The sequence below is a fragment of the Balaenoptera acutorostrata genome, chromosome 4, assembly GCF_949987535.1.
Source record: "Balaenoptera acutorostrata chromosome 4, mBalAcu1.1, whole genome shotgun sequence".
Lineage (NCBI taxonomy): Eukaryota > Metazoa > Chordata > Mammalia > Artiodactyla > Balaenopteridae > Balaenoptera > Balaenoptera acutorostrata.
Genome location: NC_080067.1, coordinates 96,280,356 through 96,308,289, shown reverse-complemented (window position 1 = coordinate 96,308,289; position 27,934 = coordinate 96,280,356). Strand labels below are relative to the sequence as shown.

Here is a 27,934-nt window from a genome sequence, read left to right as displayed (position 1 = left end):
TTATTTACAGAATGAAAGATTTCAGAACTTCAGTGGCAGCTTCACGTGATGCCATTGGGGCAACGGGCAGCTTCACGTGATGCCATTTCAATAGTGACTCATTTTAGTCGACATATTTTCCAAGAATGTCACCATCTCTAAATAAGAAAGAATCCTTGTCATCTAGAACTACTTTGGTGCCTCCATATTCTGGGAGAAGAACTTTATCTCCAACTTTCACACTAACTGGTTGAATCTCTCCACCCTTTCCTTTAGAGCCTGATCCAACAGCTACTACCATTGCTTGCAATACTTTTCCTTGTGATTTTTCTGGAAGCATAATGCCTCCTTTGGTTACAGTTTCGGTTGCACTTCTTTCAACTAATACTCGGTCAGAGAGGGGAAGAAACTTTCTAAATGCCTGTCTTGCCATGACTCGGGTTGGGACTGGCAGTTTTTACCCTGAATCTTAAAACAGTGCTGCTTTTACCACCCTTGTGCATTTTACCACGTGAATGGCTATTATGCCTGGCTTTGCCACACGCACACAGAATTGCTCTGGTGGAGAGAACCATTACACAAACACGCCACTGTAAACATCCGAACCTCCATCCATGTGCCTAGATCTGTGATTTTATAACAAATCAATACCCCTCCAGGGTACAGCAAGCCAGAGATAGGCTCTAAGGCTGAGAGTTAAACATGTAAACGGAAAAAAATAGACTCTAATGATATCAAAAATACGTTAATGATTTACTCCCAAAATGCAGTGAAAATGACATCAATTATAGTTGGATATTTACATCATTTTTTAAAACTACAATGTAAAGATTTGCCAGTAACAACAACAACAAAAAAATAAAGCTATTATTTGTTATTTATAATCCTGTTTTGTAGAATTTTAAACAGAGAGGCTTAGCAAAAGAAGAGAAAGGGCATGTTTAATACCTACTTATAGCTTCAAAAAACTGAAATAAAAATATGAAGATAATCATTAAGAAATTACGTAGCATAATTTTAAAAGCCACTGATGTCAAGTGTATATGAAAATCATTTTTTACAAGATAACTGAATGCCTTGAAAACCGAAGTTAACCTTAAAATTAATCCATATGGGAAAATATCACTAAGAATAGCCTGGGAAATCTTTTAATAAACCAACTTCTATTGAGTTGTTAAAAAAAATCATACAAGAATATTTTAACCAAAAATGCTGCTTTTTAAATGAAAAAGGTGGGTAAAATCATGCTATAACAAATACTCACTTATCATAAACACATAGTACTGAAGTAATATTAATATTGCTGTAGGAATTACAATTAAACCAAGTCCACAAGCATTCTTTGTTGAATATTCACCTGTTAAAAATTAAAAATACAAATTAATATTTTCCTACATCCTATTCTTATGGGATGTTAAAGTATTTAATTTATTAAATGTATTAATTTCAATACTACTCTTATAAACTACAAAAGGTTTAAAAGTATATATTTCCCCAAAAACTTCACATAAAATAAATGACTTTTTTTTGATTATTCAAGACCAAACTTAAGACATTTAAATGTCAACATCTAAGTCTCAACACGTCAAACCTTGAATTGGCTCTACCCCCTTCTTACCTACCTTACATAATTCCAGTGAGAAACTCTGGAATCTCTTACCATTCCCTTCATTTGCTATATTCAACCTGTCCCAAAGTCAAAGCAGTTGTTCTTTCAAGTTGTCTTCTGATTCATCTCCTTCCTCCCCATGTCTTTACTAACTCCAGTTGCAAACAGAGCTGCCAAATTTATGTTCCTAAACATTACACCTATACTGTATTCTGCTCAAAAAACAACAAAGGCTTTCTACAGTTTACACTTGTGAGTCCCAGCCTGTCTCTGCTGTTCTTTCCATGTGCTGCAGACCCTTATTTCCCACTCACACTGCCATCCTTCACAGGCAACTGCAATTTCAGATAGATTTGCCTCTCACATTTGTTCCCACTTCCAGGTCTTGGCCAATGAAGTGTGCCTCTGGAGTGCGTTGAATGGTGGCCCTAAAGATATGTTCACCTCCAAATCCCCCGAATCTGTGAATATTAACTTATATAGTAAAAGATATGATTAAGCTAAGGATCTGAAAGAAGGAGCTTACCCCGGATTATCCAGGTGGGTCCTGAATCCAATGACAGGTATTTTTGTAACAGAGAGACAGAGGGAAATTAAGTGGAGACATGGAGGGGAGGAGGAGACAATGTGACCACGGAGCAAATCGGAGTTATGCTGCCACAAGCCAAGGAGCTGCACAGACTGCCAGATACACCAGAAGGTAGAAGAGGCAAGGAATGGATTCTCCCCTAGAGTGTCCGAGGGTGTATGGCCCCGATAACATCTTTATTTCAGATTTATGGCCTCCAGAACTGTGAGAGAGTTTCTATTGTTTTAAAATACCCAGTTTGTGATAATTTGTTACAGCAGTCCTAGGAAACTAATATGCACCTCCCCAGAAATGCCCTCAACCTTATCAATCCTGCTTTCCCTCATAATAACTTTATATCTTACCTGGGATGAAAAGAATGGCTCCAACAATGACAACGATAGTGAGCACTAGTCCAGTAACTAATAGAAAAATGGTTTTCTCCTTCGTATAACTGGATTTATATTTGAGCGCTTAAAAAAAAACACACAAAGAATTACATGAACTCAATCACAAGAAGTAAAGCCATTTCTGTAGCTTACAAGGTGCAAAGATTAAACTGATAACTTACTACAATTGAATAACCTTTGAGGAACAAGTCCTTCACATCATGTCAAGCCATGTCAAATCTTTTTCACAATATGTCAGTGGCTAAACGGTGTCATGGCAGTATAAACATGGATGATGAATTTATAGGTGACACTTTATTCCCCTAGAATGAAGTTATATATATCAGGCTTTCTTAATCATGACGTTATTAATATTTTGGGTCAGATAAGTTGTTGTTGTTAGGGACTGTTCTGTGCATTACAGAATGTTTAGTACCATCCCTGGCCTCTGCACACTACATGCCAGTAACAGCCTCCAAGCTGCGTCAATCAAAAATATCTCCCGACATTGTCAAATGTCCCCTGAGAAGCAGAACTGCCTCAGGCTTACAACTAATATATACACTGCTGATGAGAAATAACTGGCTAATTAGTAATAGCGACAAAAACAGAACTTTCTTCTGTTAAGATACTTTAATGTGTTCTTAACTGCAGGTTCTTATCAAACTTCCTGGTATGATTTTCTGGCAAAAATCCTCATGCTTTCAACGACAGACCTTAGCTAAAAGTACTGAAATCAATGCACAAAATAAAATAGGGGAAATACAGTATTCACATTTTTTAAAGACTTTTTTTTTTAAGCGCAGTTTCAGGTTTACAACAAAATTGAGAGGGAGGTACAGAGAATTACCATATACTCCCTTCCCCCACATACGCATAGCCTTCCTAATTATCAACATCACTCACAAGAATGATACTTTTTTTTTTTTTTTTACTAAGGATGAACCTGCATTGACCCATCATAATCACCCAAAGTACATAGTTTACATTAGCGTTCACTCTTGGTGCTGTACATTCTATGGGTCTGGACAAATTTATAATGCCATATATGCAATACTATATATTATACAGAGTATCTTCACTGCCTAAAAACCCTTTGTGCTCTGCCTGTGCATCTCTCCTCCCCACCACCCTCTCCTAGCAACCACTGACCTTTTAATTGTCTGCATAGTTTTGCCTTTTCCATAATGTTTTATAGATGGAATCATATAGTATGTAGCCTTTTCAGATTGGCTTCTTTTACTTAGGAATATGTATTTAAGGTTCCTCCATGTCTTTTCATGATTGACAGCTCATTTGTTTTCAGTGATGAATAATATTCCATTGTCGGGATGTACCACACAGTGTATCCATTATCCTACTGAAGAATATCTTGGTTGCTTCCAAGTTTTGGCAATGATGAAGAAAGCAGCTATAAACATCCATGTGTAGGTTTCTGTGTGGGCTTAAGTTTTCAACTCCATTTGGGTAAATACCAAGGAGCACGATTACTGGATCATACGGAAAGAGTACATTTAGTTTTACATGAAACCACCAAACTGTATTCCAAAGTGGCTGTACCATTCTGCATTCCCACCAGCAGTGTATGAGAGTTCCTGTTGCTCCACATTCTGACCAACATTGGGTGCGGTTGGTACTTACAGTTTTAACAGATACTTATAAACTTAGTGCTGCCTGACACGGGAATACCAAATATATGAGGAGACGATGTCAAGTTTTTTCAACAAATTAGGAATTCTAAAAGTTTCCCTTTTATACCGTCTATAAAGTAATGAAATCTAGCCAGCTAATTCGCAGAGATGAGATAGGTTGTTCATTCATTTGCTCTATAAATATTTACTGTGTGCCTACCATGTACTGGGCCCTTTTATTAGCCCAAGTCATATCAACCAAATTGAGGTAGGAGTAGAGGTTACTTTATTCAATAACAGTTGATCGAGCACCTACCATGTGACAATCACTATTCTAAGTGCTGACAGTGAACAAAGACAAGTACTTCTGCCTCAGTGCTCCTGACATTCTAATATGTGAATGAGTGTGTGTGTTGGTGGGGAATGTGTCATGGGAAGTGTTACTCCGAGATCTTCTCCTCCAGTTAAATAAAAGGTGTGGGTCTACCCTAGCCTAAGAAAGCCCTATTATGTATTTAATCTTTCAAATTCATGCGAACAGAGAAATGACATGTCCCTCTAGCCACCCGAAGAAATGTGGCTAATACTATGAATAGATACTCCATTAAGGCTTTCTTGTCTCCTTGTCACTGACATAAAGCACACAGGAGACAGAATGCAGGCTGTGGTAGAAGAAGTCTAGTGAAATTACCAGGCTCAACTTGGAGATCAAATAAAACTATCATCTTAGTTTTCATGACACCCCAAAGATGGTATTCAATAAGCCCACATAGATCCACACAGGCTGAAGTCCACCTAACAAAACCCTAAAATCCATGAACTCAATGTCTGTTATAATGCATGACATTTAAATGATCCCTTAGTAAGTGATTAGTGAGTTAGTGGCAAACAGGAAGGTTAAACAGTGAGGTAAAATGCACATCAAATAAGGAAAAAAATCATAAAGGGAGACACGTTTGATTTTATTATTACAGGCTATTTTCTGATAACTCTCGGAAAGTAATTTTAGAATGTTTTTGCTTTCTGTTGAGCTGCACATCAATATTGCCTCCAATGCAGGATAAAGCACATCTCATAAGTTTTAAAATAAAATTACAATTTCAAATTTTTTATTAAATTAAATTAAAATCACTATTTTAAAAATATTTAACACACATTAGAAAAACAGTGAAGGCTTTGTGAAACTGGTGCTGGATAGAAATGAATATTAATGCCAATAATAAACTGATCACTTGCCAGAAGGCGAGTAAAACAATTTTATAATGAACTCCATACACTATCCAACTTGTTTCGATGAAACAATTTTGCCAAAACGAAGACTGACTAGAAATCACATTCCCAGTCTACAGGACCCAGAAATAAAAGAGCCCAAAGCTTTATGAAGCCTGGGCTTTGAAGTCCTTTGAAGATAAAAGATAAAAGAAGAGGATGTCTAACACACCAACTTCCTTTCCTTGGTTGCAAACATCCCCGGTCTTGTGGGTGGTACCACACCTTCGGAATACATGCAGGAAGTTGGGACGTTTGACTTTGGAAAGGGTCAAAGGAATAGCAACTGTACTTCTACAAAAGAGTATATTGTTAAGCTATAGTTTGGTTCAGTTCCTTCCACAATAAAATCAGTGTATAAAAACACGATTTAATAACAGAATTTGATAATTATGTGGACAGGACCAAGGGAAAGCAATGGGAGTCCAAGATTATTTAATAGAATTCTTTGTAATAATATCTATCGTGATGATATCTTACCTTTGTGGATAGGAATTTCCTAGTCTTTACTTCGGTCAGAATGATTTTTCTAATCTACAAAGAAATCCGGTTCCATTACTTCTTTTAAATGTGCTTTCGTGGCCTAATCACTTTCGATATTAAGCTAGTCCTCAAGATTGCACTCAAGGACTTAGTAGGATCTCAGGCTGTTGTGATGGAGAATTTTTTTCCTTGAATTTTCCAACAATGATTTCTATAGAGACCCCTAACCAATTGCTATAGAGACCCCTGAGCAGTAACCAAAATCCTTGTGGAAGGAATAATCTTGAGTGGGGACTAGAAAGTTAGCAAACGAAATGAAAGATGCCTAGAATGCACAAATTTGAAATAAATTACAGCTGTCCTCTCCTTGCCCGGTTCCGACATGCATGAATTTCAGTTACCATCATTTAGTTAAATAACACAAGTCCCCCCAAACCAGAGTTCAAATTTCAACTACCACAATATATTAACTGAGTAACTGCGTAAAGTGTAAACTTCTCTGATATCTCTTCAATTCACAAATCACTACATAAGTAACAGATGTGCATCGTGATCAGTGACCAATCATGTTACCCTTTTCGAAGACTGCTGGTGACTGGTCACTGCACGTCTGTCATTCAATTCACGCACAGACAGCAAAGCATATGTTGTGTTACCTCCTGTCTCCCAGTTATAAGCCACTGCAACATTTTACAATGGATAATCAAAAGAGGACACTGGGCAATAAAGGTGAGGGAGCAAAGAAACGAGATGTGATAATGCTGGAAGCGAAATTCGAATAGAAGGTAACTGGAGTTACAGAATAGCTGACTGTGGAATGTCAACACTACTGCCATTCAAAGAGAGTTTAGATATGCAGCCAGAAGAACTTAGTAAAAGTGAACTTATTGGCATACATGAGGACAATGAGGTGGCTGTGACAAAGAATGAAGATGTCCCAGAGGACGTGACTCTGGCAGAAAAACTTCACATGAAAGGAATTCTTTGAGATGGATAGTTCATGACATTAAAAGTGATGGAAGCTGATTCGATCTTAGAAAGGAGTATGACAATTCACCAGGGCATAGACAAGATGCTTGCTCTGTATTCAGTTATAAGAGAAGAAGAGGCAAGCATTTTTCAAACTACTCTTGATAAAATTCTTCAATTCTCAATGTTTTTTATGTTTTAATTTATCAGGTACTAAATAATAGTTTTACTATTTTTTTCATTTCCTAATACATTTATTACTGACAGTAAGAGAGGTTTTAATGTTTTGACAAAAAATTTAAAGGTCACGGAACTATAGTAAATTCTGGCATTTATTATTAGATTGCTTTGCAGAGTTTCAGCTTATATGGTCATGTTTATAGTCCCGCAGTTCTGTGTAAAGCGGGGATTCACTGAATAATACAACAGTTCTAAAGAAGAAAAAATAAGAATAGATACTCCTATCTCAAAGAATTTCAACATGTTATCCAGTTTTTTTTTTTAACATCTTTATTGGAGTATAATTGCTTTACAATGTTGTGTTAGTTTCTGCTGTATAACAAAGTGAATCAGTTATATGTATACATATATCCCCATATCCCCTCCCTCTTGCGTCTCCCTCCCATCCTCCCTATTCCGCCCCTCTAGGTGGTCACAAAGCACCGAGCTGATCTCCCTGTGCTATGTGGCTGCTTCCCACTAGCTATCTATTTTACATTTGGGAATGAATATATGTCCATGCCACTCTCTCACTTCGTCCCAGCTTACCCTTCCCCTTCCCCGATGTTATCCAGTTCTTGATATGAAGTTGAAACTTAATCCTATAAAAACTACAGGTCTTGATGGGCAGCAATTGAAATCATTCATCAAACATCTAAATGATAGAAAATACCTGTTATATTGTCAAAGAATAAGGAAAGATAACCCTGAAAATCAGCCAGGAACATAATTGTCAGTGCAGTGGAAAACTGAGTTGGTACAGTTTACAGAACAAAAACAAAATACCTGAAATGCAATACTATTAAGAAAATTGTTACTTTGGTTAAGGCTCAGTGTTTGATTCTAGGATTCTCTGAGCTGTTTGCTAAGCATAAGATTCTGCTTAAAAGCTTGTAAGTTAAAGCTAAAGGCAAAGGTATTTAGGAACATTTTCCTGTGAGAGACCTTTGTCTTCAAAATGTGGTCTAAGGCTCACCACATTTGGGAGCCCTTGGCTTGGCTTCCAGAGTTTAGAAGTCTTCTCAAGGCTTCTTTCTCAGTAGGATCGATGGCATCCTGAGATACAGTTCAAGATACAGTTCTGGTATAAAGAAACTCTTTCTCCTAAAAGTGAAAGCATAATCTGCTGTCTTTACTGGATGTTTAGCTGACAGAAGGTTTAGGTTTTATCTTGGATCACCAAAAAGAATGACGCTCAGAGCTAGAAAAACCAGAGAGAAACCCCCTGTGGTCAAGTACAGAAAAAGTTAAAAGGAACTAGAAATTTAGAAAGTCATGGGTCTGAGTTACTATTAATACTTTAGAGCGTGTAATATTCTGCACTCTAAAAAATGCAAAACCAAGCAGCAAGCGGGGAAAAAGGGGGCTTTCCTGTTGGTGGAATCCCCAGGCCATAAACAGGAGGCCTCCTACAAAGAGTACCAAGGGAGAAGTAGATTTAGATTCATGTCTCTCCTGAAGATGTGACAGAAGGCACAGAGCAGTGCTACAAAGCCAGGGGCAATTTACATTTCACTTCTACATCTCTAGCATGCCACCCAGGGCCTAGTAATCAGTAGGTACCCTGTCAAAAGACATTTATTGAATAAATAAAGTGGGTCCACATTCTACTCTATAAATAACAGTTTCTTTTACTCAGTGCGTATATCCAGATATAGGTTCACCCTTCTTGGGAAAAGAAAAAAAAAACACATTCGAAATAATTTCAAGACAGGGAGGCACTATAATGTAGTGGTAAATAGCACTGTTTCAAATCCCAGTACTACCAAGAAACAGTTGGGGGATGGTGGGCAAATTGCCTCACCAATCTGTGCCTCTGCTTCTTGTCTATAAAATGGGAATGATAACAACAGTATCTATCCCCATAGAGTTCCTGAAAGAAGTAAATGTGATTTCAGATGTAGAGTACTTTGCATAGTGCCTATCACACAAAGCAAGAGCTCTACAAATATTTAGGTACTATTATCAAAAACACCTTTAAATGTGAGCGCAGGCTGAGTGAATCAAGTATATAGGTACCTCCTACACACACACACACACACACACACTACATTTACTCAAGTATATAGGTACTTCCTATACACACACACACACACACACACACACACACACACACACACACACTACATTTACTTGTTCTAAGATGAGCCTAATTAAAAAATTGCCACTATGTGTACATATATACACTACCAAATGTAAAATAGATGGCTAGTGGGAAGCAGCCGCATAGCACAGGGAGATCAGCTCCGTGCTTTGTGACCACCTAGAGGGGTGGGATAGGGAGGATGGGAGGGAGACGCAAGAGGGAGGGGATAAGGGGATATATGTTTAGGTATAGCTGATTCACTTTGTTATACAGCAGAAACTATCACACCATTGTAAAGCAATTATACTCCAATAAAGAGGTTAAAAAAATTATTTACAAAAAAAAAATTGCCACTAAAATATTTTTTTAGGTTTATGATCACATTCCTTAAAATATGATCAATAGAAGGGAATTCCCTGCTGGTCCAGTGTTTAGGACTCCGTGCTTCCACTGCAGGGGGCACGGGTTTGATCCCAGGTCAGGGAACTAAGATCCCACAAGGCACGGCCCCCCAAAAAATATGACCAATAGAATAAATATAAAAGAGAACATTTACCCTTACTAACACAAAAATGAAAATTAAGATGATGTTTTTTTAACCATCGAATTACCAGAGATTTTAGAATTATAATGATGTCAAGCTTGTGAGGTGAAAGACAGGTATTCTCACCTGCAGTAGTAACTGATACAATGGTGCTGGAAAACATGTTGGCAATATGTATCATGAGCCTTAAAATACCTTCTCTGCCATTTCTAGTGTTACATACCTTTAGTATGTACTAAAGGTATGTAACACTAGATACTTTCATAGTATCAAGAAAACTTGGAAATATCCTTAATATCCATCAAGATGAGAGTTAAGTAAATTATAGTACATCCATAAAAGTAGAGCACAGGCAACTACAAAAAGATTTCTGAAAATACGGGAGGCAAATCAGCATTTACAAGTATGTAAGCTATATGAGTCCATTTATGGTTTTTCCTTTTTCAAGAAAAAAGACAGAAAGGGGAGCAGGAAATTCACTAGAATACCTCAATAGTTTATTTCCAGGCTGTGAGACTCTAGATGATTTTTGTTTTTTCTCTAGACTTCCTATGTTGTATAGGTATCCTAAAGTGATATGTATTACTTTTTTAAGTCAGAAAAACAATGGTAAAGCTTATTTTGTAAGAATATAGCTGATAGTAAATACACTCTTGGGTCAGTCCACTAAAAATAATGTTACTAATGGTAATGTCATGATCAGCACAGTTCAATCAATCCAAATGCAACAAATCACACTTCAGTGAAATGATTTCATGATCTTAGAAAAAGGCTATTGCCTATTTAAATCATACGACATAGGCCTTAAGGCCTGAGTCTGCCAATAGGGTTAAAGGCTTTCCTTGACATCAGTAGATGAGGTCTTGGTGCTATACCAGTCTTTTTCTTGATATAAAAGACTTACTGAAATTCTAAGAAAATTTCCACAAGAATTTTAGACACTGTTTTGAAAGTAAGAGTTGTGAAATATCTTGACAGTTGTCTCCCTTAGCCCTTTCTTCCTCTTTTTTGCCCTTTTAGACAAAAGTTGAGAACAGATTTGAAATCACAAAGTATTTCCAGAGTGCCATACATTGAAAAGAGTCCTTAGAATACATAATCAGTCATCTCCCTTCCATTTTTATGTATCACTTTAGATACACATGACTTAAACTTCTGAGTAAAATTCATGAAATATATAATAGGTCAATCCATTACAATATTTTACTAGCTTTCATTTTATAAAGGTTGCACTAGTGAAAAAAATAAATAAATGAAATCAGCCATTAATTACTCCTTGCCTTATATAAATGTTTACTGGCTTTCAATGACTATTTCAGTGTGCTATAGGGAGATGAGAAATAAATCTTACATTTTAAAAGTTTAAAAGTTTTGGGACTTCCCTGGCACTGTGGTTAAGAATCTGCCTGCCAATGCAGGGGACACGGGTTTGAGCCCTGGTCCGGGAAGATCCCACGTGCCGAGGAGCAACTAAGCCTGTGAGCCACAACTACTGAGCCTGCGCTTTAGAGCCCGTGAGCCACAACTACTGAGCCCATGTGCCACAACTACTGAAGCCTGTGCACCTAGAGCCCGTGCTCCACAACAAGAGAAGCCACCACAATGAGAAGCCTGTGCACCACAACGAAGAGTAGCCCCCACTCACCGCAACTAGAGAAAGCCTGCACGCAGCAACGAAGACCCAACACAGCCAATAAACAAACAAACAAACAAACAAATAAATAAATAAATGAAGTTTAAAAGTTTAGACTACTGAAAGTAGTCCAGTTTCATTCTTTTCCACATACCTGTCCAGTTTTACCAACACCATTTATTGAAGAGAGACTGTCTTTCCCCCACTGTATAGTCTTGGCTCCTTTATTGTAAATTAGTTGACCATAAGTGTGTGGGTTTCTTTCTGGGCTCTCTATTCTGTTCCATTGATCTGTGTGTCTGTTTTTGTGCCAGTAACATACAGTTTTGATTACTAAAGCTTTGTGGTATAGTTTGAAATCAAAGAGAGTGATAACCTGCAGCTTTGTTCTTCTTTCTTAAGATTGCTTATACAGGGTTTTTTGTGTTTCCATGAAAATTTTAGGATTATGTGTTCCAGTTCTTTAAAAAATGACATTGGTATTTTGATAGGGATTCATTAAATCTGTAGATTGCTTTGGGTAGTATGGACATTTTAACGATATTAATTCTTTCAATCTATGAGCACAGAATATCTTTCCATTTGTCTGTGTTGTCTTCAATTTCTTTCATCAGTGTCTTATAGTTTTCAGAGTATAGGTCTTTCACCTCCTTGGTTAAATTTATTCTTTTTTGATGCAATTGTAAATGGGATTGCTTTCTTAATTTCTCCTTCTGATAGTTCATTCTTAATATATAGATATACAACAGATTTCTGTACATTGATTTTGTATGCTACCACTTACTGAATTCATTTACCAGTTCTAACATTTTTTCCATGGAGTCTTTAGGCTTTTCTATATTTAGCATCATGTTATATGTAAATATGATAGTTTTACTTTTTCCTTTCCAATTTGGATGACTTTTATCTCTTTTCTTGTCTGATTGCTGTGGCTAGGACTTCCTATACAATGTTGAATAAAAGGGGTGAGAGTGGGCATCCTGTCCTGTTTCTGACCTTAGAGGAAAAGCCTTCAGTTTTTCTCCATTGAATGTGATGTTAGCTGTGGGTTTGTTATATGTGGCCTTTATTATCTTGGGTACACCCACTTTGTTGAGTGTTTATCATAAATGGATGTTGGATTTTGTCAACTGCTCTTTCTGCATCAATTGAGATAATCAAATGATATTTTTCTTTTGTCTTGCTAATGTGGTGTATCATGTTAAATTAATTTGTGGATATTGAACCATCCTTGCGTTCCTGGGATAAATCCCAGGTAATTGTGGCCTATGATCCTTTTCATGTACTGCTGAATTCATTTTGCTGGTATTTTGTCAAGGATTTTTACATCTATGTTCATCAGGGATATTGTCCTGTATTTTTTTTTTTTTCTAGTGTCTTTGACTGGTTTTAGTATCAGGGTAAATCTGGCCTCACAGAACAAATTTGAGGGTATTCCTCCTTCTATTTTTTTGGAATAGCTTGAGAAGGATAGGTAATAACTCTTCTTTAAATGTTTAGTAGATTTACCTGTGAAACTATCTGCTCCCAGACTTTTGTCTGTTCAGAGTTTTTTGATTACTAATTCAATTTCACTTCCAGTAATTGGACTGCTCAGATTTTCTATCTCTTCCTGATTCAGTCTTGGAAGATTGAGTGTTTTTAAGAATTTATGTATCACTTCTAAGGTTGTCTAATTTGCTGGTGTATAACTGTTAGTAATAATCTCTTATGATCCTTTGTATTTTTGTGGTGTCAATTGTAACTTCTCTTTCATTTCTTATTCTATTTATTTGGGCCCTTTCTCTTTTTTTCTTGAAGAGTCTGGCTTAAAGGTTCATAAATTTTATCTTTTCAAAAAGCCAGCTCTTAGTTTCACTGATCTTTTTTTACTGTTTTTTTTTAAGTCCTTTTTTTCATTTATTTTTGCTCTGATCTTTACTATTTCCTTCTTTCTACTACTTTTGGGCTTTGATGGTTCCTCTTTTCTAGTTCCTTTAGGTATAAGGTTATATTGTTTATTTGAGATTTTTCTTATTTCTTGATGTAGGCCTATATCACCATAAACTTCCCTCTTAGAACTGCTTTTGCTGCAATGCAAAGATTTTGGATCATTGTGTTTCCATTTTCATTTGTCCCAGGTATTTTTTAATTTCCTCTTTGATTTCTTCAGTGACCCAGTGGTTGTTTAGTAGTATGTTGTTTAGCCTCCACTTGTTTGGGTTTTTTCCATTTTTCTTCTTGTAACTGATTTCTAGTTTAATACTTTTGTGATAGGAAAAGATGCTTGATATGATTTCAATCTTTTTAAATTTACTGAGACTGGTTTTGTGGCTTAGCATGTGATCTATCTTGGAGAGTATTTCACGTGCACTTGAAAAGAGTATGTATTATGTTGGTTTTGAATGGAATGTTCTATATATGTCTATTAATTCCATCAAGTCTGATGTGTCATTTAAGGCCAATATTTTCTTATTAATTTTCTGTGTAGATGATCTATCCACTGATGTAAGTGGAGTATCAAAGTCCCCAGCTATTGTATTACTGTCAATTTTCCTATATTACTTGCTTTATATATTTAGGTGCTCCTTTGTTGAGTGCATAAATACTTATGAATGTTATATTCTCTTCTTGGATTGATCCCTTTATCCTTACGTAACACCTTTTTTTTTTTTTTGTCTTCTCGTAAAGTCTTTGTTTTAAAGTCTATTTTCCTTGATATGAGAACTGCTACCTCAGCTTTCTTTTTGTTTCCATTTGTAAGGAACATATTTTTCCATCCTTTCACTTTCAGTGCATGTATGTCTTTAGGTTTGAAGTGAATCTTTTGTAGGCAGCATGTAGATGCGTCTTGTTCTTGTGTCCATTCAGCCACCCTGTGTCTTTTGATTGGAGCATTTAGTCCATTTACATTGAAAGTGGTTATTGATAGGTATGCACATTTATTGTCATTTTGTTAATTGTTTTCTGGTTGTCTTTGTAGTTCTTGTCTGTTCCTTTCGTCTTTTAGTTTCTTCCCTCGTGGTTTGATGATTTTCTTTAGCTTTGTGTTTCGGTTCCTTCCCTTTTACTTTTTGTGTAGCTATTATAGGTTTTTGGTTTGTGGTTACCATGAGGTTTATATACATGAACCTATATACACAGCAGATTGCTTTAAGCTGATAGTCACTTAAGTTCAAACACATTCTGAAAACTACATTTTTACTCCCCCCAACCATGTTTTATGTTTTTGATGTCATATTTACATCTTTCTATTTTGTATACACAAATAACACTTACTGTAGTTATACTTGATTTTACAACTTTTATCATTTAACATTCACTTTTTAAGTGACAATTCACTGCCTTTACTATATATTTGCCTTAGCAGTGAGAGTTTTCCTTTCATATACTTTCTTATCTCTAGTTATGACCTTGTCTTCTCCACTTAAAGAAGACCCTTTAACATTTATTGTAAGGCTGGTTTATGAACCAGCTTGTAAGGTGGTGATGAACTCTTAGTTTTTGCTTGTCTGGGAAATTCTTTCTCTCTCCCTCATTTCTGAATGACAGCTTTGCCAGGTAGAATATTTTTGGTGGTAAGATTTTTCCTTTCAGCATTTTAAATACAGCATGTCATTCCCTTCTGGCCTGTAAAATTCCTGCTGAAAAATTGGCTGGTAACATTATGGGAATTCCCACAATTGTGACTAGTGTTGCTTTTTCTTTTGCTGCCTTTAAAACTATCTCTTATCTTTAACTTTTGTCATTTTAATCATGATATGTCTTGGTGTGGATCTCTTTGGGTTCATCTTTCTTGGGACTCTCTATGCTTCCTGGACCTGAATATCTCTTTCATCCCCCAGATTATGGAAGTTTTAGCCATTATTTCTTCAAATACATTTTCTGCCCCTTTCTCTCTCTCTCCTCCTTCTGGGACCCCTATAATGTGAACGTTAGTATGCATGATGTTGTCTCAAAAGTCCCTCAAACTATCCTCATTTTAAAAATTCTTTTTTTCTTTTTTTCTGTTCAGTTTGAGTGATTTCTAGTACTCTGTATTCCAGATCACTGATCTGTCCTTCTGTATCATCTAATCTACTGTTGATCCCCTCTAATGTATTTTTCACTTCAGTTATTGTATTCCTCAGTTCTGACGGATTCTTTTTTCTATTTTCTAACTCTTTGTTGAAGTTCTCACTGTGTTCATCCACTCTTCTCCAGAGTTCAGTAAGCATCTTTATGATCATTACCTTAAACTCTTTATCAGGTAGATTGCTTATCTCTGTTTCATTTAGCTCTTTTTCTGAGAGTTTCTCTTGTTCTTTCATTTGAAACATATTCCTCTGTCTCCTCATACTGCCTAATTCTCTGTTTATTTCTATGTATTAGGTAGGTCCATTACATCTCCCAATCTTAGAAAAGTGGCCTTATGTAGATGTCCTATGGGGCCCAGCAGCAAGCTTCCCTATGGCTACCAGAGCCAAACGCTCCAGGGGTATCCTCTATGTGGATAAAAGGGCTGTTTGTGCCCTTTTATTGTGTGTGAGGTCAACTCCTGTGGGCACACTGGTGGGCAGGATAGGCTCCCCAGCACTGTTGGCTGTGCAACCTGTCAGCATGCAACTGCTACAAGTCGCATGATTGCTGGTAGGCTGTGCCAGCCCCCAGAGCTAATATGCTAGAGGGAGGATTCCAATATGGTGCCCACCAGTGCAGGTATCAGAGTGGTAGAACGAGATCACAAAAATGGCTGCCACAAGCATCTCACTTCTGGGGGGAATCCCAGCTGCCTCCTGTCTCTCAGTGAGGCTCTCCAAGATAAGCAAGTGGGTCTGACTCAGACACCTGTCAAACTGCTGCCTCTGTGCTGGGACTTGGAGCAAGTAAGTTTCTGTGCACACCCTTTAAGAGCAAAGTCTTGGTATCCTACAGCCCTCTGGCTCTCCCAAACGTAAGTCCCACAGGTATTCAAAGTCAGACGTTTTGGGCACTTGTATTCATGGTTTAGGACCCCCAGAATGGGGAGCTGGATGTGGGGCTTGACCCCTCAGTCCTCGGGGAGGATCTCCATTGTTGTGATTTTCCTCCTACTTAAGGACCCTTAAGTGTGGGTCCTGACAAGACCACACCTCTTCCCCTCCTACTCATCTTGTTGTGGTTTCTTCTTTATATCTTTAATTGCAGAGTACCTTCTCTGTTAGTCTTTAGGTCATTCTCAGAGACAGTTGCTCTGTAAGTAGTTGTAACTTTGGTGTACTGTGGGAGCAGGTAAGCTCAGGGGCTTCCTACTCCGCCATCTTGATCACTCCTTCTACGTCACCCTATCTTGTCAACACCAATGTAGGCTGTAACCATCTCTTTACCAAAGAAAATACTGTACGTGTAAATGCTCTGTAAACATTAAAACCAGTTGAGTCAAAGGTATTGTTATTATCAGGATTCCCAATGTTCATTCTTAAGAAGTTAAGGGAAAAAAAAACCTTCTTAGGAATTAAAAGTGAAATGAGGGCTTCCCTGGTGGCGCAGTGGTTGAGAATCTGCCTGCCAATGCAGGGGACACGGGTTCGAGCCCTGGTCTGGGAAGATCCCACATGCTGCGGAGCAACTAGGCCCGTGAGCCACAACTACTGAGCCTGCATGTCTGGAGCCTGTGCTCCTCAACAAGAAAGGCCGCGATAGTGAGGCCCGTGCACCGCGATGAAGAGTGGCCCCCACTTGCCGCAACTAGAGAAAGCCCTCGCACAGAAACGAAGACCCAACACAGCCAAAAAATAATAATAATAATAAATAAATAAATAAATAAATAAAGGAGTTCCTTAAAAAAAAAAAAGTGAAATGAAGCAAAGTATGAAGGACAATATAGACTTCAAGGAGAATATTAATATTGACTGTATATTCTTATTTACCACGTTATCATGCTTGCTAATATAATTTGGTTAAATAAAATATTTCACCAGCATTGCCTGCCAGAAATAACAATTTAACCACTAAAACATAAAAGAAAAATAGAAATAAGTACTTACTCACAACACCAAACTGTCCCCAGAATAGAAGTATAGCCAAAATTGGGAAAATAACAGTGAGGATATTTTCATTTGGAGAAAACCATGAAACTGGGAAAAGAGAAAACAAAAATCACAATTAACATTTACTATAATCACTGTAACTCCTGGCCATGAATAGTGAACAATATATTTTATTGTGGAGATGGAAAATAAAAACAATTAATTAAAACTTTGGCCTTAAAATAAGTAACAAATTATACATATAATTTAACTTATACAGCAAATTTTACTTATGAAACAAGAAACTAGTTCTTTAAGTGCTTTTCACCACATTTTCCCTAACCTATGACTTCTGGAAGGAGGTAATATGGTACAGGAGCTGAGAACAATGTTCTGCAGCTACAGCGCCTGGCTTTGAAACCCAACCCTAACTTACAATCTCTGTGATCTTGGACAAAGTCTTAACACCTCTCTGTTCTTCAGTGTCCTCACTGTTACACTGGGACAACTGGACTGTTGTGATTGTTAACGAAGTTCATACATGAAAAGGGCCTAAAACAAATCTTGGCACTTACCAAGTGCTCAGTAAACATTAACTACAATTATTATTATGTGCTCCTACAGTGAACACCTGTAGGTGTAACATGCCAAGAATTTACCTTAAACCAACAATGAAGTCTTTCTGTAAAGACTTATTCAGGGTATCAAAGTGAGGTAGTTGTACAGCTGAGTACCTTCACCTTACTCTGACTAAAACCAAGACAGATGTGAGCCCTAGCTTTTCTCAAACTTACTCTGGAATAGAAGACATATTTATGAATAATTAGGCTTCAAATGATTGTTTACATATAAAGTAACATGAGGGGCTTTAGGTATTAAGCGGTTTACAAGTTACCTAGAGAATGATAATATGAAATGATATGTTCTATATAAAGGAAATTGTGATTTTAAGTCTTCAAAAAGATTTGTTGAGAACTTTTGAAAAATTAAGTTTAATTGCATCTTATCAACTCTTAAGACGATAATTTTACCTGTGAAATTTCCTCTCTAACAACAAAGCCAAGTAAATGCACTGAAAGCATTTCAAAGTTTGCCTGTAAAGAGGGAATGTGCTGTGCACATTTTCAAATCTTCCACTGCTCTGCCTCTGTATCAGCATGCAAGAAAACTTGTGGGCTTTCACACAGTAATACTAGCCATGCATTTCTTGTGTTAGCTTATAATGTTAAGCTCTGGTAAATGTTCACAACAATCCACAGAATATAACATTATGAATTCTATCTCACAGATATTAACTTTCCATCATCTAGCATTTTGTGCTACACATAGTAGAGACTCAATTGGTTTGTTGCTGAAGGTTCCAATAGTCAAAAAATAGTGAGTGGGCTTCCCTGGTGGTGCAGTGGTTAAGAATCTGCCTGCCAATGCAGGGGACACGGGTTCGAGCCCTAGTCTGGGAGGATCCCACATGCCGCGGAGCAACTAAGCCCGTGAGCCACAACTACTGAGCCTGCGCGTCTGGAACCTGTGCTCCGCAACGGGAGAGGCCACGAGAGTGAGAGGCCCGTGCACCACGATGAAGAGAGGCCCCCACTCACCGCAACTGGAGAAAGCCCTCGCACAGAAACGAAGACCCAACACAGCCAAAAATAAAATAAATAAATAAGTTAATTAAAAAAAAAAATAGTGAGTGAATGAAAGACAGTTTTTTGGGGTGGGGGGGGTGGATGCTCTCATGGTTGCAGGTCTCTACTAAGAGACAGATATTTTCAGATACTCTGAATTAATACCTTAATTTCCAACTGAATTACTGAGCATCTTCCTATACCAAAGAAAACCCATTTCAATTCAGTCTAAAATCCTACCAGGAAAAACCTTCATGAATTATCTTTAGTTTTTCATATCTAATGCCCAAGGGATTTGGTAAAAGCTCAATGATCTAATGACTATTCTTAACCTATTTTTCTCTACTTGCTTTATGATTTTTTTTGAGTTGTGTACATTAACTCCTCAAATCCTCACAACTATTACATGCCTCCTTATCATTGAGGAAACTGAGGCCTAGAGAATTAAGTGTCTTAAGTATCTTAAATCTTCATGTCCCAAACTGACTCCTGACACTCCTCCCCCTACTCCTTCAGCAAACCTACCCTCTCAGTTTTCCCCATTTCAGTAGTGGTGACCCCATTTCTCCAGTTGCTCAAGCTAAAAACCTTGGAGTCATCCTTGACTCCTTGACTTCTCTCACACCTCACTTCTGGCCTGACACTAAATCCTGTGGTTGCTACCTTCAAGATACAGCCAGAATCTGATCTCGTGTTCAAGATGGGCTGACAATGAAATGTTCTTTCTTCACTGGCCTCCCTCCTTACACAACAGAACAATCTTCAACAGTCTTAGCATATATTAATAGAAATCTACCAGTGAAAATAAGAAGTGTGTTTGACCTGGTCTGACCACTCATTTTTCACTTATTACACAAACATTTATTAAAAGCCCACCATGGGTAGGGTACTCTTCTAGGTACCTGAGATCTAGCAGTGAATAAGCCAGGTGGGGCTATGGGCTTGAGGAGGGGGAGGGGCTGAAGAACAGACTCTTGTGGGTAGTAAGGCCTCATGGGGAGAGGAACCGGCTCTGAGCCTTGGACTGGAAAGAGCCTGCCATGTGAGGACAGTGGAGAAGATATGCCAAAGGAACAGCAAGTTGGAGCAACTGAATGATGGCCAGTGTAACTAGAATTTAATGATACAAGATGAGATGGAAAGAGATTGCTGGGATTAAGAACTCTCTAATTACCTGTTACCTCTCTCTAATTTGTTAAGGTGGGAAAAGTCTGCTTAGCTTGTTAAGAAAGTTTGGATTTTATTATATAAGCAATGAAAAGTGATCGGAAACCTTCAAGTAGGGAAGAAAAGTGACCTGATTTATTTAAAATCTTCTTTGGCAGCCTTGAAGGGAATGGATTATAGAGAAGCAGGACCTACCAGAAAGTTAATGCAGCCATCAGGCAGTATCAGGAAGGGAGGACACGGCCCACAAATGCAGTCCTGAGTTCGGTTTTACTCATCAAATTTAAAGACATAACAGGGAATCGTCCCAAAGGAAAGTGACTAGAATAGGGGTGCTGAAACCATGAGCAATGGCTGAAGGAGCTGGGGAGTTTTACCTTAGAGAAGAATAAACTTGGAAGAGAAATACCATACCTCCTAGTGAGTGAGAAATTGCAGGGTTGCAAGTTTTAGCTTGACTTCAGGAAGAACTGGAACTGCCTGATAATAGACTAAAATCCTCTGGGCAGTAACAGTCTCATTCTGTCATGCGCTTACATAAACATCCGAATGGGAGGGGGCGGGTCCGCGCGGGCCTCCAAGCCGCCCGCCCCGCAGTGAAGAGGTCGCAGCGAGAGGCCGCCCCCCAAAGCCGCAATCGACGGAGGTCGGAGCGCCGGGCTGCACCGTGGCCTACTGCCAGCAGGAAGGGAAGGATCGAATCATATTTGTGACCAAAGAAGACATGAAACTCCAAGCAACGCGGCGCTGGTGGCCGACGACCCCAATGATCGGTACGAGGAGCACGGACTGATCCTGCCCCACGGAGACATCAGCTGGAACTGCCTGTGCCTTGGGGGCGTGGCCAGCGGCGCGTGTGGGGAACTGTTCAAGGCGGCCTTTTCCTGCTTCCACTGCAGCACAGAGGATGTCAAGGGGTCGGACTGTGTAGACCAGTTCCGGGCCATGCAGGAGTGCATGCAGAAGTACCCGGACCTCTATCCCCAGGAGGAGGAGGAGGAGGAGAAGCCAGCGTATCGATTAGAGGAAACGGCTGCCTCTGAGGCCACCACAACCAAAAAAGAGGAGGGGGTCCAGCTAATGAAGGCCCAGGGCGCGCTGGGCTCCAGCCTCCTTCAGAGAGGATGAACCTCTCCAAGAAAGTGTCTCTCCCTCTGTTTTCTGTGCACTGTACTGTACAAAATAACTTACCGTGCTGATCAGGGGTCTTGGCCCCTTGACATAGACACTGAAAAATGGGTTGTATGTATGTGTGTCTCACATAAACTATCAGCGAATGTAGCTGCCACTTCTGAATTCTCTTCTTAGACTGTCCTGAATTTTGCCACTTTGAAATAACGTGCTGAATAATCTCAGCAACCAAAAATCATTATCTGGGAGTGTCTCTTGTGAGTGAGCTGATTTATTCTGATTCCTTGTATCTCTTTTAGTAGATTTTATACCTAGTTGGAAAGCGAAATAGAAACAAGACATCTTCCTTTAAAAATGCTGGAGCGGGGCCATTCCTTGTAGAAGAGGTGGGATGATCAGACCTTGAGTATTTGACGAAGCACTATGCTTCATTTCTGATATATTTTGGTTTCCAGTTTGCATTGAGCTCCAGGTTTTCTACATTTGGAAAACAGAGCTTTGTACCCTCTGAGTGACTGACTCCCTTTGTAAGTGAAGAGAAAGGCTGTTTTTTTCTGTTCTTGTTATTCCGAAAGTCCTGGTTTGGGGTCTGTGTTCACACAGGCTCTGTTTCAGCCTGTTCAGATGCAATGTTCTTGAGAGGTGGGGACCTAATCATTACCAGAGTAGCACCCGAGAGAGGAAACAGTGTCAATTAAAAGGAAAGCACGATTTTTACCTGAAAGAAAAACTTTTTTGAATGACCAACTACCTGGGGTGTGATAGAAGTAATTCAGGAATTACATGGGCAGATAGACTAGATGACTAATAGCTGACTCTATACCTCTATGCAGAAATAATAATAAAAGCTATTTCAAAGACACAGGGTGGGTGGGGCTTCCCTGGTGGCGCAGTGGTTGAGAATCTGCCTGCTAATGCAGGGGACACGGGTTCGAGCCCTGGTCTGGGAAGATCCCACATGCCACGGAGCAGCTGGGCCCGTGAGCCACAACTACTGAGCCTGCGCGTCTGGAGCCTGTGCCCCGCAACGGGAGGGGCCGCGATAGTGAAAGGCCCGCGCACCGCGATGAAGAGCGGTCCCCGCACCGCGATGAGGAGTGGCCCCCACTTGCCGCAACTAGAGAAAACCCTCGCACAAACCGAAGACCCAACACAGTCATAAATAAATAAATAAATAAATAAATAAATTAAAAAAAAAAAAAAAAGACAGAGGGTGGGATTATAGAACAAAAAATATTATTGTCTAAGTGATTCTTAACTGGAGCTTATCAAAATTACCTGGAGTTTATCCAAACGTCACATACTCTCCCCTATCAGCTTCTACCCCAATAACTGTGTGTGTGTGTGTGTGTTTGTGTGTGTGTGTGTGTGTGTGGCAGGGGTGGGGTGGCCCACGAGCCTCTCAATTTAAAATCACTGCTGCATCTCCCTGCTGTAATTTGTCTTCTCTCACTGACATGAACATGTTACCGCTCTCTAATTTGTTTTGGGAAAAGTCTGAGGATCACTGAATTGGATCTTCGAGTATCAAATGAGATGCTAGGGAAAAACCCAATGTTTTATATAAAACTATGTATATGCCCATTAAGCTACTGATTTGTTAAGAGTAATTAGTACTGTCAGACGACTAACTCTTTGTTTCCCAAGGGGAGAGGGAGACAAGATACTTCTCTAAGGTCCCTTTCAGTTCTGAGTTTCTATGGCACTAAGAAAATAAATTAAGCTTAAAATGGACTAAGAACAATATTAGATATTTTTCCACCCCAGAATTAAGAAAGATGATCCAAAGTCATTCAAACTCTTATTCTACCCAAGCTACGTCTGACAACTATGCCCATTATTCTCCAATTCCTGGTCAGGTAGAGCGGCTCGCAGGAAAATAAACTTACTAGTGGAAAGGCAACGAAATGATACTAAGAGGATGTGGTCTATGGATAAGTGCTTAAATTCTGCTTCCAAGTTTAAACATTATAAAAACCCAGGACCTCATTTCTCTTATCATTGTGTACAAAATGGGATGACCTGAAAGAGCCAAGAAATCACTCTAATCAATTAAGTGTGCCTCTCCTTCAAATATATACAAGGTACACCTCCATGCACAGAGAACACGTTTCCACAGAGAAGGATCACAATAAAATTTCTGACACTAAAATTCAAGCCAAATTTTTACTTGATGCTTCAGGACTGTGATGGTTTTTTTTTTTTAATTTTTTTTTTATGTATTGACTTGGCTAGGATATAGTCCCCAGTTATTTAATCAAAGCCAGAATTCTAAGGTAGCCCCCAAACACCCTGCCCCCTGCAAGCAGCCTTTTAAAATTCCCTCCCCTGGAGGGAGGGATGGGACTGTGAATATGATGGATTTCATTCCTATGATTATATTATTTCATATGGCAAAGAGATTTTGCTAAATATAATTAAGGCCCCCAATCCATTGACTTTGAAAGAGTGATTATTCTTGAGGGAGAGGGGGCAGACCAAATAAGAACTTAAAAGGGTTTGGGATTGTTCTAGCGAAAGAAATTCAACATGTGAGAGGGATTCAACAAGAGGAGGATTCTCCTTAGCTGGCTTTTAATATGGAAGAGGCTGTGTGGCAAGGAATGGGAGCAACCTCTAGGAGCTAAGAGAAGCCCCCAACAGACATCCAGCAGAGAAACAGGGACCTCAGTCCTACAATCACAAGGAATTGAATTCTGCCAAAACCATGTGTGCTTGGAACAAGACCCTGAGCTCCTGATGAGAACACAGCCTGCAAACACCTTGATTTTAGCCTCGTAAGATTGGAGAACCCAGTCATACCATGACCAGAACTGTGATCTACAAAGTGGTGAGCTAATAAATGGGTGCTGTTTAAAGCTGCTACATTTGTGGTTGTTTGTACATGCACTTGAAAACTAACACGAGGATCTCAAAATGCCTTCATGTCAACATTATGAACATAACGTCTCATGATGATGATAATAGAAATGGCAAATTTGCTAAACTTGAACAGACCTTTTAAAACAAAACCTAATAGCTTACTCAGAAAAAAGTAAAATTTTAAGCCTCCAAGTTTTTGTATCATTAATACTATAAATATAAATATTAATAACACATTTTATAACTATTATTATTTACATTTAGTAATCTGGTTGTTTACAAGGTGTTTCCACAGAAACTGTATACAGTGGTGGTAAACATACTGGTTTTAAAGACAGACAGATCTAGGTTAAAATCCTGGCTATGACTCTGGTCTTGAACAACTACCCTAAATCTCTCATGCTTCCTCATCTGTTAAATGGTAAGACCTTTACCTATCTCCTAGAGTTCTTGAGTTTAGGACACAATATACATAAAGTATCTGGCACATATACATAAACTATCTGTGCCCTAATAAATGTAAGATTATTTTACTGTTCTTTTGTACTATCACTTCCTTGAAAGCAGGGATTATGTCTTCATCATCAATGAATCCATAGTGCCTAGCACAGTGCCTGACACATAGTAGGTGCTCAATAAATCTCTGTTAAGTAAGCAAGATATTTTGAACAAGACTGTGATGGAAATGGTATTCCCATCTTACAGATAAAAAACAGAGGGCCAGACAGGTTGAGTTTTTTATCCAAATTTTCTTAAACTAGAAAATAGTAATGTATAGAAAAAGCTGTCTGAATTCAAGTCCTGTGCTCCGTCCATGGTACTATACTATACGTAGGCACCAGAGGTATATAAAATCTCATAGAGAGGTATACATATCTCATAGGTAGTATTTCTAAAATACTGTGCTCCAAAAAAAGGGCACAAAGAATGGCCACCCTTAATGCACATTCTACTAACTGGAATTCTCTATTACGCAATTTCTATTCCTCACTTATGCCTATATTTGTGAAAAAGTACCACATTGTAAAAATGGTTTCTATTGCCTAAATCCCCAAAGTCCACATGATGGGTAAGTCTCATTATCACAATACATTTGTATTCCACTATAAGAGTCCTGCTCCAATTAACTTTTTGTGCAGAGAGAAGGTTTTTTGGTTTTTTTTTTTCCCAGTAAAAAATGGGTACAAAATAATGACATGACAACAGTAGATGCTGGCAAGGATGTGAAGAAACTAGATCACTCATATGTTGCTGATGGGAATGTAAAATGGTACAACCACTCTGGAAAACAGTTTGGCAGTTTCCTTCACTTTGTTATACAGCAGAAACTAACACACCATTGTAAAGCAATTATACTCCAATAAAGATGTTAAAACAAACAACTAAGCATACACTTGCATACAGCTGAGTAATCGTACTTCTGGGCATTTATTCAGAGGAATGAAGATTATGTGCACCTAAAAACCTCTATATGGTAGTTCACAGCAACTCCATTTGTAACAGCCAAAAACTGGAAACACCCAAAATGTCCTACAATAGGTGAACAGTTAAACAAGCTGCGATATACCCATACCATGGGATACTACTCAGCCAAAAAAGAGAGAGAAAGAGAACAAACTATTGATACAGGCAACAACTTGGACAGATCTCAAGGGTACTGTGCTGAGTGTAAAAAGCCAATCTCAAAAGATTACATACTATATGATTCCATTTACATTACACTGTTGAAATGACCAAAGTATAGACATGGAGAACAAATTAGTGCTTGGCAGGTTAGCATGAGGGACAGCTTTGTGCAAATGAAATAGTTTTATATGCTGATTGTGGTGGTAGTTACATAAATATACATATCATAAAATGACAAAGAATACACATACATTGTACCATTGTCAACTTCCAAGTTTTGATATTTTAGTATCGTTATATAAGAGGTAACCAACTACTGGGGTAACTGAGTGAAGAGTACCCAGCACCCCCAGCACCCCTCTGTTCTATCTTTGTAACTTCCTGTGAATCTATAAGTATTTCAACAAATAAAAATGAATGCAAAGCCAAATGTCTGAGACCTCTGGTAGAATTTTCTACATTCTCTACAGTGAAACAGTATCTCCTCATTTGAATGGTCCCAGAGTAAACACAGTCCATATTTTTATAGGGTACTTTGAAAACAAAGAAAGATGAAACAATCACACACAAAATTATAAACTTTCTCTTCATCTCAGATGTTGGTATTCCTTTCTCATCCATCTTCATTCCATCTTCTGGCCTTTCAACTCTCATATCTTGAGTTTACTGCCCAGTGACCTATACTACACTCAAAAATTACTGGTCCCTATGCCTTGTTTCTTCATTCCAATGAAGCTGTACATTCCTTCAGAAATTTCAACTAGATATTAGGTTATCCAATTCCAGATTAGACCCCTGATGAAAGGTATACTTTAAAATAAAGAAAAAAAGTTCTTCAGCCCAAATTAATACCAAATTAATAAAAGTTACAGTGTAAGAGAGATTTCTGAGCAGAAAAGCCTTCCACATTCTGCTAGCCTACTCTAAGCCATCTCCTGCCCTCCCTCTCACAACACCCCAGGCCAGCTTCAGCAACCTGATACCTTCCTTCATAAAACAAACACCCCAAGAACACAATTTACATCTGCAAAGCACTTTGGTTCACAAAGCACTTGTACACAAGGGATCTCATTTGGTGCTCGTTAGACTGTAGAATACATAAAAGCAAGTATCTATTTTCATCCCTATTTTAGAGATGAGGTAACTTGACTTGGCAAAGTAACTTCTCCATACCATAAAGGTGAACAGTTACGTTGCAGAATAGGGGATATAACTCAGATCTGTTGATTCCTAATCCTAAGCAATGTCAAAATATTCTATCAACCTAAGCACCCCATTCCCAACGTGGTAACAGACATTTAGTAACAGTAAATGCGAGAAGAACAGAGGCAAATAGCGGATCCAATTGAACTGATCTGATCCCACTGAAAGCAGAGGTTCTTAAAGTATGGTCTAATCCTGAGATCGGTAATATGTCTAGTGGTTCTAAATAGAGCTTTCAAAATGGGAGGTTGAAATGTACTTCTATGTGGTTGAAGAACTCAGCTGGCACAGCAAAGAATAGAAAGAAAGGAGACTTTAAATGTACTTCAGGTAACTTTACTGCTTTATGCAACTCACCAACTCAAGACTGCGAAGAAAGGGCAGAATCATGGTGCTATAATTTAAATAATTATAAATAAATAAATTAAATTGGATCCCTAGCTCTCCCACATCTTGGCCAAGGGAAAAAATAACAAAGCAAGGCTAAGCACAGGAAACCTCAAGGAATCATCTATGATAACCTGATTTTACATATTCTGATCCTCCTCCTAATCTGTTCTTTCCAGAGGAAGCATGGCTGGGACTTGTCAACCTTTGATCAAAGTGTAAGGTTAAAAAAAAGGCAAAATAATTGGAAAAAGCCTTGAAAATTAATCACATGAAAGAAAGTACTTTTGATGGCAGCAAACAGAAATGCAGAGTAGATGACCCGCGGACTGCTCACCGCAATATAACACTCCTCAGACAAAAAGTTTGAGAACCACACAATGTACAAATTAACAAACAACAAAGGAGATTTACTGTGAAAAGCAGAAGAGCATATAAGATAAAACTCATGATCTTAAAGCTGCTAAACATTCCATCAACATTTATTATTAATAGTTCGCTTTTTGATTCAAACGAGTCGGTGGCCCCATTTTACCCCCCTTTCTAACAGGATCATGTTGTTTCAGGAGAAATAAAAGGGAAACTTTA

The 27,934-nt window shown here is 38.4% G+C and overlaps 1 protein-coding gene and 1 pseudogene across 3 annotated transcripts in view; one reads left to right on the top strand and one right to left on the bottom strand.

The window, feature by feature from the left end:
* The window catches only part of CD47 (CD47 molecule), a 52,904-nt gene that overhangs the window by 12,005 nt on the left and 12,965 nt on the right, over positions 1-27,934 (bottom strand). For all 3 annotated transcript variants that reach the window (XM_007187140.3, XM_057545146.1, XM_007187141.3), the window contains exons 3-5: positions 17,364-17,453; positions 2,522-2,629; positions 1,244-1,336 (exon numbers count right to left, since the gene is read on the bottom strand). In XM_007187140.3, the coding sequence (XP_007187202.2) occupies positions 1,244-1,336; positions 2,522-2,629; positions 17,364-17,453 (291 nt within the window). The remainder of the gene's footprint in view (positions 1-1,243; positions 1,337-2,521; positions 2,630-17,363; positions 17,454-27,934) is intronic.
* On the top strand, positions 19,964-21,265 carry LOC103005480 (mitochondrial intermembrane space import and assembly protein 40-like; annotated as a pseudogene).